The sequence below is a fragment of the Salmo salar genome, chromosome ssa06 (genome assembly GCF_905237065.1).
Source record: "Salmo salar chromosome ssa06, Ssal_v3.1, whole genome shotgun sequence".
NCBI classification, from domain to species: domain Eukaryota; kingdom Metazoa; phylum Chordata; class Actinopteri; order Salmoniformes; family Salmonidae; genus Salmo; species Salmo salar.
In genome coordinates, this window is record NC_059447.1 from 42,547,688 (window position 1) to 42,561,349 (window position 13,662).

Genomic DNA, 13,662 nt, shown 5'->3' on the forward strand with positions numbered 1-13,662 from the left:
GTAAGTTGACATCGCTTTTGTCAAAGTTGCGTCAATTCGATTCTGGTATCAGAACAAAATAGTCAGCACATAGTAACTTCTGATTTATTTGTACTTTAATTAATGCAAACACGTGTATGGTAAATATGTGGTTCATATATATATATATGGTCTCGCTGTTACACCACGCAGGGCAGACAGAGAAGAGAGCGTCACATCCTATTGTTCTCTCTTATATACTCTGACAGAGATAGTTCCCGCTCAATGCTGACCTGTCAGAGGGAGGAGGAGCGTGGTTTAAACTTGCTCCTCCTATCGTCGGCGTGCAGGCTGGTCCCAGCCTCGTGACGCACTTCCTGTCGCCGGGTGTAGTTCTTGTCTTCAGCAGTTGACTTATCCGTAGTTTATATACTTAATATTGTAGCATAGCTTCCCCAGTATATTATATAGGTTATGCAAACTGTTAGGGTTGAACTGGCTATTTCTATGCATAACTTATATAATATACCGGGGAAGCTATGCTACAATATTAAGTATATAAACTACGAGTAAATCAACTGTTGAAGACAAGAAGAACTACAACCGGCAACAGGAAGTGCGTCACGACGCTGGGATCAGCCTGCACGCCGATGACAGGAGGAGCAAGTTTAAACCACGCTCCTCCTCCCTCTGACAGGCCAGCATTGAGCGGGAACTAACTCTGTCAGAGAATAAAAGAGAGAACAAAGGAGGTGTCGTTCTCTTCTCTGTTTTGCCCTGCGAGGTAAAACAGCGAGACCGTATATATACGAACCACACATATACCACGCACGTGTTTGCATTAATTAAAGTACAGCTAAATCAGAAGTCACTATGTGCTGACTATTTTGTTCTGTTACCAGAAACGAACTGTCCCAACATTAACAAAACAAATAGCCAGTTTAACCCTAACACTTTTAAATCCAATAGTTCTTCTCGGCTGTAAGTAAAAACACTTCAAATTATCTGGGCTAACAATGTAAGAAATAATACATAATAAAACAAATAACTGCATAGTTTTCTAAGGACCTGAAGCGAGGCAACCATCTCTGTCGGCGCCATCTTGTTGCATCCCTGAAAGTGAACATCAGGCTTCTTCACTTGTGGGATCATTTGATACCAGCCACCTGGACAGCTGATGAAACAGGAGTATTTATGTCTGTGATAAAGCCCTTTTTTGGGGGAAAACGAATTCTGTTTGGCTGGGCCTGGTTCCCAAGTGGGTGGGCCTATGCCCATGGCTACGCTACTGAAAGTATATTTTTTGCTTTTAAGTGAACCCTTTTCCTAATCTCAAACTAATCATAACCTGCTACGTGAATTCTCCTAACCTGCTGCGAAAAGTAAAATCTGACGTTATTCGACTAAAATAGAGATTTACGTACAGCCGGCTCATGCCTGGGAGGCAGCCCGCTTCCAAAAGGAATGCATTCACCCGGTGGAAACTACGCCGACCCGGGCCATTTGAATAGAATCCTCTCATTATAAAATCTGCGAGAATGAGCAGTTTTGTATCAACTATGGGCGTTGTTTTTTACACTATTTAACAATCCCGATGTTCTTTGGCTGAAAACGACGGTGATACGACCACAAATACTTCCATTAAACAAATGTGCTATCTGTCATGTGTGGGAGGGTTCCAAGTTGCCCTGAACCACTGCAGACCTTGTTCCCACACGGAAGTGTGTATCCACTTAAAGTGAGAAGGTGCGCTGATTTGGTAAAATGTGGATCATTATAGCAATCATTTGTGCGGCTCTAGCTGCATTCTTATACAACTATGTGCTCCGTACGTCCGGACCAAATCCTTTTGATATCGACACTCGTGAACCGCTTAAACCACTGGTCACCCAAAAGAAGGAGAAAAACAAAGTTCTGAAGCAGGGTGAGTCTCGTGGACACAAGGTTTGACCAATCACCGATGTATGCACGAAATATAGTTTCCTAGGAATATGTGCGGAAACAGATTTGCATTTTGTCATTCTTTTTTTGGCAGTTACCCTTGTTCGGTGTGTGTTTCGAAAGCTATATCTTGTTGCATAATTCAATTGCTCTGTCGTTCACATGTATCTCATGAGCATTCATTTGAAGTAGGAAAGCAGGTCAGGCAACTATTTCGTTTGTTAGAACCGCTGACAGCGATTTACAATTTCCTATGGCTACACTGTCAACTACAGTACTGCGTCACAAACTGGACATTGCTGCTGTACTGCACTAGTGACTAAACTCATTGTTGAAACGCAATCTACCCCGCCCTATATCATGTTTATAGCTGCTAAACACACTTGTTTCAGTTCCACTAGCTACATTTTCATCCAATTTGGTACAGATTTTCACGCGAATATTCAAAAATCTGCATAAAACCACGACATGTGTTTCCATCAAACTGACTTTTTGCGGATAAAAGAAAAGGCTGTGCGTTATTACGTAGTGCACACAATTCATTTTACCGACACAAAAAGATCCCACCGTGTCGAACGAACAAATTCTGTTTGCATTTAGGCCTACATAATTGTACTGCGTTTTAATGTTTCCATGAAAATGCGGTCCTGACTTTTTTTTCATGGGTCAGGTAATTCATCCCCATGAAATGGTTTAGATGGAACGTGGTTATAGGCTGCCTTTGCACAGTCCAAGGGATAATATTGCTGGAATACATCGTTATTTGTTTCGTGTAAGAATATTTAACTGGCAATATCTCTGTTAATTGTATGTGTTTTACTCTTCCCAACCAGGCTTCTTGGCCAGTAAAGTACCTGAGAAACTAGATGCCATTGTCATTGGCAGTGGAATTGGTGGTCTTGGGCTGGCGGTGCTGCTAGCTAAGGTTGGAAAGCGGGTCCTGGTTCTGGAGCAGCATGATCGGGCCGGAGGCTGCTGCCACACTTTTACAGAGAAAGGCTTTGAGTTTGACGTGGGTGAGAAGGCTCTTATCAGTTTACCTTTCCTTACCTAGAAGGCAGCTATCAGTTTACCCTTCCTTACTAAACGTAGTAGGTACTTTCCTTTACTCAGAGGTGGTAGTGGCTATGAACCTGGTCTATTTGTGTTGTTGACCTAAATCAAGGATGATTTAAATCAATAAATCAATCAATCATGCCTCCACCTCAGGTATCCACTACATCGGGGACCTGTTGGAGCATAGGCCCTTCCGCTGCATGCTTGACCAGCTGACCAATGGTCAGCTGCAGTGGGAGCCGCTGGACAACCCGTTTGACCAGGTGGTGCTGGGCCCTCCTGAGAACAGGCGCACCTACCCCATCTACAGCGGCAGGAACCGTTTCCCTGACGAGCTGAAGAAGTTCTTCCCTGGGGAGGAGGCGGCCATCGATGAGTACATGAGGCTGGTCAAGGTATGGTGCTGTTACGTGACGTCATCAATAACCTCATATGTTTTTTTTCTTTGCAACTCTGCCTAGAAGGCCAGCATCCTGGAGTCGCCTCTTCACTGTTGACGTTGAGACTGGTGTTTTGCGGGTACTATTTAATGAAGCTGCCAGTTGAGGACTTGCGAGGCGTCTGTTTCTCAAACTAGACACTCTAATGTACTTGTCCTCTTGCTCAGTTGTGCACCGGGGCCTCCCACTCCTTCTTCTATTCTAGTTAGAGCCAGTTTGTGCTGTTCTGCGAAGGGAGTAGTACACAGCGTTGTACGAGATCTCCAGTTTCTTGGCAATTTCTCGCATGGAATAGCCATCATTTGTCAGAACTAGAATAGATTAACGAGTTTCAGAAGAAAGTTCTTTGTTTCTGGCCATTTTGAGCCTGTAATTGAACCCACAAATGCCGACGCTCCAGATACTCAACAAGTCTAAAGAATGCCAGTTTTATTGCTTCTTTAATTAGGACAACAGTTTTCAGCTGTGCTAGCATAATTGCTAAAGGGTTTTCTAATGCTCAATTAGCCTTTTAAAATGATAAAGTTGGATGAGCTAACACAGGAGTGGTGGTTGCTGATAATGGGCCGCTGTACGCCTATGTAGATATTTCATAATAAATGTGCCATTTCCAGCTATAATAGTCATTTACAACATTAACAATGTCTACACTGTATTTCTGATCAATTTGATGTTATTTTAATGGACAAAAAAAGTGCTTTTCTTTCAAAAACAAGGACATTTCTAAGTGACCCCCAAACTTTTGAACGGTATTGTATATGTATGAATTCCATGAACAGAAAGCAGGACACAGCGTTTGGTTCCTGTGTCTGCTGAAGCTCGTTCCTGTCCCCCTGGCCAAGTTCCTGGTGTACACAGGCCTGGCCAATCGTCTGTCGTTCTTCATCCGCATGGCGTCTCGCAGCGTGACCGAGGTGGTCAACGAGCTGACTGAGAACAACGACCTCAGGGCCGTCTTCAGCTACATCTTTGGCACTTACGGTAGGCTGCTGTAGTTCCTGATAGTGGAGAGCATAACCACAGCCATCTCAAATGGAAAGACTGCGTTTCTATTCCCTATGTAGTTCACTCATTTGTGCTATTTGGGGGACACGCTTTCCACATTGACCAAATTAATTGCATCTCTTTTTGTTGTGTGTTTGGTTTTATAAGACTCAATTTTGTTGTGCGTAACTGCAGGTAACATGCCCAAGGATGCCAGCTTCTCCATGCACAGCCTGCTGGTCTGCCACTACCTGACTGGCGCCTGGTACCCAATAGGAGGAGCCAGTGAGATCGCCTACCACATGATCCCTATCATTGAGAAAGCCGGGGGGGCCGTGCTCGTCCGCGCCCCAGTCAACCGCATCCTGTTCAACGACAACAAGGAGGCTATTGGTGAATAGGACTGGTTGATTGGTTGAAAGGTGAATTGATTCATCACACAGATGGTCAGATTTGACCACATCTGGTTCCCATGGTTTCAGGTGTGAGCGTGATGAAGGGTCAGGAGGAGATCCATGTGCATGCTCCGATGGTCATCTCCAACGCCGGCATCTTCAACACCTACCAGAAGCTGCTGCCCAAGGAACTCCAGGCCATGCCAGGTGGGTGAGGGTATTATGGTGTGGGTGTATGTTCAAGATATCTGCATAAAAAAACTGAATTGTTAGTTGACACTTGTATCGATGCCGTTGTCAAGATGTTGTTTCCTAATCATAATGTTTATATGACCTTGTGATGCCTAATCATTAAGGATGCAACAGTTCACCAATAGGCATTGTTCCCCGGTTGAAATGTTTAAGATATGAGTGCATCGAGACCCCAAACCGATCCAAATGTAGCATGCATCGGTCAGAAAATCGATTCAAATGTTACAAATTGCTAATACACCATTTTTTGGGGGGGTAAAATTACATTCTTTCTACCTTCCAAAAATACCTAATCTTTTGTGACACTTGCTTCCTCTCATTCAGTGTCGGAACTATGTATGGAATTATGTTGACAGTCATTGATCTACAAGTAGTTTTGCATGCCTAACAACCCCTGGCAGTAGCCTAGTTAAACTGCACGCTGTCCACAGCTTTGCGCGCTGACCAATGAGGGGTAGGCCTATCCCTGATCATACACCATAGACCTATACATCCCTTACATCAGCTGCAGATTTTAATTTAAAATGTGTTTATGCAACAAATGTTAGTGCATCGCATCGATTTGTTCCTCTAATCAAACCGAATTGCACTGAATCGTTTCAAACTTAGCGTATCGGAGCCCGTGTATCTAGATACATATAGAATCATCTTGAAATGGAACGATGCACATCCCTACTAATCATGAATGTTGTATGATCTTGTGATGCACTGCAGCCATCCAGAAGCAGCTTGGTATGGTGAAAAACGGGGCAGGAGGTCTGAGCATCTTCCTGGGCCTGACTGGAACCAAGGAGGACCTGGGCCTCAAAGCAGACAACTACTGGATCTTCACAGAGCACAACATGGATGAACTGTAGGTCCTTCCTCTGTTTGTTTAACCCTAAATGTTTGGCGTGTCCCCATTGGCCTCACTGTCTAATGACTTGTCTATTTCTTTTAATTCACACCTTATTTGTCCTTATTAACATACAGTTGAAGTTTACATACACTTAGGTTGGAGTCATTAAAACGCGTTTTTCAACCACTCCACACATTTCTTGTTAACAAACTATAGTTTTGGCAAGTCAGTTAGGACATCTACTTCGTGCATGACACAAGTAGTTTTTCCAACAATTGTTTACAGACAGATCATTTCACTTATAATTCACTGTAACACAATTCCAGTGGGTCAGAAGTTTACATACACTAAGTTGACTGTGCCTTTTAACAGCTTGGAAAATTCCAGAAAATTATGTCATTGCTTTAGAAGCTTCTGATAGGCTAATTGACATCATTTGAGTCAATTGGAGGTGTACCTGTGGATGCATTTCAAGGCCTATCTTCAAACTCAGTGCCATTATGGGAAAATCAAAAGAAATCAGCCAAGACCTCAGAAGAAAAATTGTAGCCCTCTACAAGTCTGGATCATCCTTGTGAGAAATTTCCAAACGCCTGAAGGTACCACGTTCACCTGTACAAACAATAGTACGCAAGTATAAACACCATGGGACCACACCGCCGTCATACCGCTCAGGAAGGAGACGCGTTCTGTCTCCTAGAGATGAATGTACTTTGGTGCGAAAAGTGCAAATCAATCCCAGAACAAAAGCAAAGGACCTTGTGAAGATGCTGGAGGAAACGGGTACAAAAGTATCTACATCCACAGTAAAACGAGTCCTATATCGACATAACCTGAAAGGCCACTCAGCAAGGAAGAAGCCACTGCTCCAAAACCGCCATTAAAAAAAGCCAGACTACGGTTTGCAACTGCACATGGGGACAAAGATCGTACTTTTTGGAGAAATGTCCTCTGGTCTGATTAAACAAAAATGGAACTGCTTGGCCGAAATGGCCATCATTATGTTTTAAGTAAAAATCGGGAGGCTTGCAAGCCGAAGACCACCATCTCAACCGTGAAGCACGGGGGTGGCAGCATCATGTTGTGGGGGTGCTTTGCTGCAGGAGGGACTGGTGCACTTGACAAAATAGATGGCATCATGTGGATGGAAAATTATGTGGTTATATTGAAGCAACATCTCAAGACATCAGTCAGGAAGTTAAAGCTTATTCACAAATGGGTCTTCCAAATGGACAATGACCCCAAGCATACTTCCAAAGTTGTGGCAAAATGGCTTAAGGACAACAAAGTCAAGGTATTGGAGTGGCCATCACAAAGCCCTGACCTCAATCCTACAGAAAATGTGTGGGCAGAACTGAAAAAGCGTGTGCGAGCAAGGAGGCCTACAAACCTGACTCTGTTACACCAGCTCTGTCAGGAGGAATGGGCCAAAATTCACACAACTTATTGTGGGAAGCTTGTGGAAGGCTACCTGAAACATTTGACCCAAGTTAAACAATTTAAAGGCAATGCTACCAAATTCTAATTGACTGTGTGTAAACTTCTGACTTCAACTGTATATCTGATGTGTTGCATAGACGGACATTGTGTAAGGTCTTGTGGTGTGGACTTTGAGAGAGAAGTGTGTTACTGTTACATTACATAACCTACGGTACATGAGACTGATAGTGCGTGTATTCATGTATTTCACTCCCTTTTACTGTGTGCATCAAAGATTGTGCTGTTTACAGTAATCTGTCTGTTTTGACGACACTGCATTTTAGTTGTTACCAGACAGTATCAGTTCACACTCACCACTCATCATTATACTTATTTCACAACATGTTTGGAACCTCTATAGATATTCACACTGTTTAACAAGCATGGTCTACAGTGCATTTTGAAAGTATTTAGACCCGATCACTTTTTTCACATTTTGTTACGTTAGAGCCTTATTCTAAAACGTATTAAATTGCATTTTTTCCTCATCAATCTACACACAGTACCCCATAATGACAAAGCAAAAAAACAGGTTTTTAGAATTTTTTGCAAATTAATACAAATTAAAAACAATACCTTATTTACATAAGTATTCAGACCCTTTGCTATGAGACTCAAAATTGAGCTCAGGTGCATCCTGTTTCCATTGATCATCCTTAAGATGTTTCTACAACTTGATTGGAATTCACCTATGGTAGATTCAATTGCTTGGATGTGATTTGGAAAGGCACACCTGTCTATGTAAGGTGCCATAGTTGACACTGCATGTCAGAGCAAAAACCAAGCCATGATGTCGAAGGAATTGTCCGTTGAGCTCCGAGACGACAGGATTGTGTCGAGGCACAGATTTGGGGAAGGCTACCAAAAAATGTCTGTAGTATTGAAGGTCCCAAAGAACACGGAGGCCTCCATCATTCTTAAATGGAAGAAGTTTGGAACAACAGACTCTTCCTAGAACTGGCTGCCCAGCCAAACTCAGCAATCCAGGGGAGAAGGGCCTTTGTCAGGGAGGTGACCAAAAACCCGATGGTCACTCTGACAGAGCTCCAGAGTTCCTCTGTGGATATGGGAGAACCTTCCAGAAACACAACCATCTCTGCAGCATTACAGCCACTCCTCAGTAAAAGGCACATGACAGCCCGCTTGGAGTTTGCCAAAAGGCACATAAAGGACTCTCACACAATGAGAAACAAGATTCTCTAGTCTGATGAAACCAAGATTGAACTCTTTGGCCTGAATGTGAAGCGTCACGTCTGGAGCAAACCAGGCACCGCTCATCACCTGGCCAATACCATCCCTACGGTGAAGTGTGGTGGCAGCATCATGCTGTGGGGACTGGAAGACTAGTCAGGATAGAGGGAAATATGAATGGAGCAAAGTACAAAGAGATCCTTGATGACAACCTGCTCAGGACCTCACACTGGGGCGAAGGTTCCCCTTCCAGGACAACGACCCTAAGCACACAGCCAAGACAATGCAGGAGTGGTTTCGGGACAAGTCCCTGAAGATCCTTGAGTGGCCCAGCCAGAGCCCGGACTTGAACCCGATCTAACATCTCTGGAGAGACCTGGAAATGGCTGTGCAGCGAAGCTCCACATCCAACCTGACAGCGCTTGAGAGGATCTGCAGAGAAGAATGGGAGAAACGCTCCAAATACAGGTGTGCCGAGCTTGTAGCGTCATACCCAAGAAGACTCAACGCTGTAATCGCTGCCAAAGATGCTTCCACAAAGTACTGAGTAAAGGGTCTAAATATACTGCTAAAAAAAATAAAGGGAACACTTAAACAACACATCCTAGATCTGAATGAAAGAAATAATCTTATTAAATACTTTTTTCTTTACATAGTTGAATGTGCTGACAACAAAATCACACAAATAATCAATGGAAATCCAATTTATCAACCCATGGAGGTCTGGATTTGGAGTCGCACTCAAAATTAAAGTGGAAAACCACACTACATGCTGATCCAACTTTGATGTAATGTCATTAAAACAAGTCAAAATGAGGCTCAGTAGTGTGTGTGTGGCCTCCACGTGCCTGTATGACCTCCCTACAACGCCTGGGCATGCTCCTGATGAGGTGGCGGATGGTCTCCTAAGGGATCTCCTCCCAGACCTGGACTAAAGCATCCGCCAACTCCTGGACAGTCTGTGGTGCAACGTGGCGTTTGGTGGATGGAGCGAGACATGATGTCCCAGATGTGCTCAATTAGATTCAGGTCTGGGGAACGGGCGGGCCAGTCCATAGCATCAATGCCTTCCTCTTGCAGGAACTGCTGACACACTCCAGCCACATGAGGTCTAGCATTGTCTTGCATTAGGAGGAACCCAGGGCCAACTGCACCAGCATATGGTCTCACAAGGGGTCTGAGGATCTCATCTCGGTACCTAATGGCAGTCAGGCTACCTCTGACGAGCACATGGAGGGCTGTGCGGCCCCCCAAAGAAATGCCATCCCACACCATGACTGACCCACCACCAAACTGGTCATGTTGCAGGCAGCAGAACGTTCTCCACGGCGTCTCCAGACTCTGTCACGTGCTCAGTGTGAACCTGCTTTCATTTGTGAAGAGCACAGGGCGCCAGTGGCGAATTTGCCAATCTTGGTGTTCTCTGGCAAATGCCAAACGTCCTGCACGGTGTTGGGCTGTAAGCACAACCCCCACCTGTGGACGTCGGGCCCTCATACCACCATCATGGAGTCTGTTTCTGACCGTTTGCGCAGACACATGCACATTTGTGGCCTGCTGGAGGTCATTTTGCAGGGCTCTGGCAGTGCTTCTCCTGTTCCTCCTTGCACAAAGGCGGAGGTAGCGGTCCTGCTGCTGGGTTGTTGCCCTCCTACGGCCTCCTCCACGTCTCCTGATGTACTGGCATGTCTCCTGGTAGCGCCTCCATGCTCTGGACACTACGCTGACAGACACAGCAAACCTTCTTGCCACAGCTCGCATTGATGTGCCATCCTGGATGAGCTGCACTACCTGAGCCACTTGTGTGGGTTGTAGACTCCGTCTCATGCTACCACTAGAGTGAAAGCACCGCCAGCATTCAAAAGTGACCAAAACATCAGCCAGGAAGCATAGGAACTGAGAAGTGGTCTGTGGTTACCACCTGCAGAACCACTCCTTTATTGGGGGTGTCTTGCTAATTGCCTATAATTTCCACCTGTTGTCTATTCCATTTGCACAACAGCATGTGAAATGTATTGTCAATCAGTGTTGCTTCCTAAGTGGACAGTTTGATTTCACAGAAGTGTGATTGACTTGGAGTTACATTGTGTTGTTTAAGTGTTCCCTTTATTTTTTTGAGCAGTGTACTTATGTATTTATGTATGATTATTTGTGTATGTACATTTGCCAACATAAAAAAATAAATAATAATTCATTTTGCTTTGTCATTATGGGTATTGTGTGTAGATTGGGGGGGATGACAATTTGAATCCTTTTTAGAATACGGCTGTAATGTAACAAAATTAAGGGGTCTGAATACTTTCCAAATGCACTGTATGTGTTTTTATGTCTGTGCCAGAATCTGAGAAGGGTGAAGTGTTCTTTACGGTAGTGTTAAAGAGCCTACAGTATTTTACTAATCCCATTAACTGGATGTTACAGGGTTGTCACCTATCTGAAGGGAAACAGGGAGGAGTCAGCGAAAAGTGTGCCCCTCCTCTTTGCGGCCTCTCCATCAGCCAAAGATCCCACCTGGGAGGAACGATCACCAGGTACAGAAACAAGACTAATGCTGGCACTGATTTTCACCATACTAAATTATTTATTTCTATCCTTGGAAATGCATCATCCACTGATTTACTTTACTTATTTAAACCCTTCGCTCTTATAAGGAGTACAATCCATTGGCTAGTGTCCTACATCGGTTCGAGGCAAGTTGTACCGGTTGAGGCTGCTCTCGCCATATCGGCCTGGGCATCTCTCCTCCAGGTGTTTCTGGGTTGATCCTTTCTTTTCCCGAGGGTCGCAGTGTTGGATGTTAGGCCTCGTTCTAGTTTTATTCCTGATGTGAGACTGTTTTTAGTGATACATTTAAAAATATATATATATTTACTTCATGGTAACACAGACAAGACAACAGTTAACACAAAATACTAAAGACAAAATACTACAGGATTCTGTAGTTTTCTCCATTCTATTGCCTGTCCAATGTTGATGCATTAGTGTTGCAATTTGTTCCTGGAACCAGCCTGCTGGTCTCTGATCTACACCATACCAAAACATTTAATAATTTAGATGATTGGAAATGCACACAACTACAATATCTGATGCCATCAGAATGAAGGCTGAACAGCCATGTTTCAACCCCTTTTTTCTTTTCCAATTCTTCACAGGCAAGTCCACCCTGAGTCTGGTGAGCTTTGCTAACTATGAATGGTTTGAGGAGTGGAAGGATGACAAGGTGACCAACAGAGGGACTGATTACAAGGAGCTGAAACAGACATTCTGTGACTCGATTCTGGAGGTGGTGATGAGCGTCTTCCCCAAGATTACCAGGGACAAGGTAGAGCATTTAGCCCGTTCATACTAAACTCTGGTAGACTGCCTTTTCCAGGAAACTAACATCTCTATGGTGGATGCACTAGTAAGCTGTAACATAGACAAGTTTCCTTTTAAAATTTGACAAATGATGTAACTTGATACCTTGATGGAAAGTAGTAGATACCCTGTTCACAATGCATACATCTCCCATTTCTCTCTCTGTCTTTAGGTTGAGTTCATCGAGGCTGGAACACCCATAACAAACACACACTACATTGGAGCCCCTAAAGGGGAGATCTACGGAGCAGACCATGGCATAGCTCGTTTCAGCGCTGAGTGCAGTGTCACCATGAGGCCCCAGACACCCCTGAAGAACCTCTACCTCACAGGTCAGTATCTTATACGGCTGATGGGGTCCATGGATATATCCGAGAGAAGCTATATGTCTATGTTTTTGATAGACTAACACGTCTTTGCATTTGGATAAGTCGTAAGTTTGACTTCAGTATTACTAAAGGTCTATATCGGCTCTGGTTTCTACTGCGTGTTGATGTTTGTGTTCTGTGTGCAGGTCAGGACGTGTTTGTGTGTGGCTTTGCTGGTGCGTTGGCTGGGGCTCTCACCTGTGGTTCTGTCATCCTTAACCGTAACCTGCACCTGGATGCCATTGCTCTGGCCAAGAAGACCAAACGTGTCAACACTAAGAAGTTGGAGTAACACAAGACTGACCAGCTCCCTCAACCCGTTGTGGCTTCGGGTGAAGTTTCCCTTAGTACAGATTTAGGATAAACTTCCCCTCTCCCAATCCACATTAATGGGGAAAATGCTAAACTGACCCAAGATCACTATCTAGGGGCAACTTCACCCAGCTCACTGAAAGCTTCATTAACACAAGCCCAGGGGACAGGCTTCAATCTCTGGTCCTACAGTCAACGCAGTGAAAAGATGCCTCAAGTTGGTTACTGTGTGTTTGAGGGCGTGACTATTTTAATCAATGAGTGAAGAGAACTCTGCTCTGTCTCACTGTTGAGGGAAAACACATTTGAAAGTCTAGGAATCTTTCTGTGGATGCTACCTGCACCAGATCTGTGAAATTGAGTTTACAACCAGTCGACCTTTGGAAATGATTGCCCAGGGATAGATAGCTTTTTTTCCCCTCCATTGTGTTTTCATAAATCAAGTGTGCAGATGGATGTGATTTAACACTAAATATTTTAACTCTTTAATATATTGAAAACAAAAGTGTTGGGTGGAGTAGATTAAGTTACCAATAATTTTGATACCAATAACTACTGCAAACATGTTAATAATTTATCATTACACAATATACTGTGGATGGATAACAGAGGCTTCTGTCTGAGTTGTCAGACGGTCTTCCAACCAGCTATGCTAAATTCACCTATGCAATAATGTAGGGTGAAACTGAACCTCCCTCTACTGTTGCAAGAAAGCCGTGTAACAACAAAATTGTGAACCAGGTTTAAAAGCTCTTTGCTGTAACAGTAACCACTGTAAACGCCTTATGCCTCCATTTGAAGACAGATGTAAAGACTGGACTGTTTTGAATGAACATGCCTTGAGTTATTAAACATTGAATACAAAAATATCTTCATGTGGATCATTGTAAAAATGAATTATTCCACTCTGTAAATGTATGGGGGGACTTTGTAACAATAATACAAACTGTGATAATGAAGGATTCATCAGAGATTGAATAGATTTGTTTCCTAACCTTTAAGTCATTATCATCATCTCTTAGGATTCTATTGATACTGTTATCATGGCTGGCCTGGAATATTGTTTGATTATTATGATAAATCAAAATGCA

At 43.7% G+C, this 13,662-nt stretch overlaps 1 protein-coding gene across 1 annotated transcript; it reads left to right on the plus strand.

Moving 5' to 3' along the window:
• The first annotated feature begins 1,585 nt into the window (after nt 1–1,585).
• LOC100196171 (all-trans-retinol 13,14-reductase) lies at nt 1,586–13,440 on the plus strand. The gene is made up of 11 exons (XM_014204006.2): nt 1,586–1,882; nt 2,733–2,915; nt 3,109–3,350; nt 4,175–4,376; nt 4,575–4,772; nt 4,862–4,981; nt 5,741–5,879; nt 10,956–11,065; nt 11,687–11,856; nt 12,064–12,223; nt 12,406–13,440. The coding sequence occupies exons 1-11, from the start codon at nt 1,723–1,725 to the stop codon at nt 12,549–12,551; spliced, it is 1,830 nt and encodes a 609-aa protein (XP_014059481.2). The 5' UTR covers nt 1,586–1,722; the 3' UTR covers nt 12,552–13,440.
• The last annotated feature ends 222 nt before the right edge of the window (nt 13,441–13,662 follow it).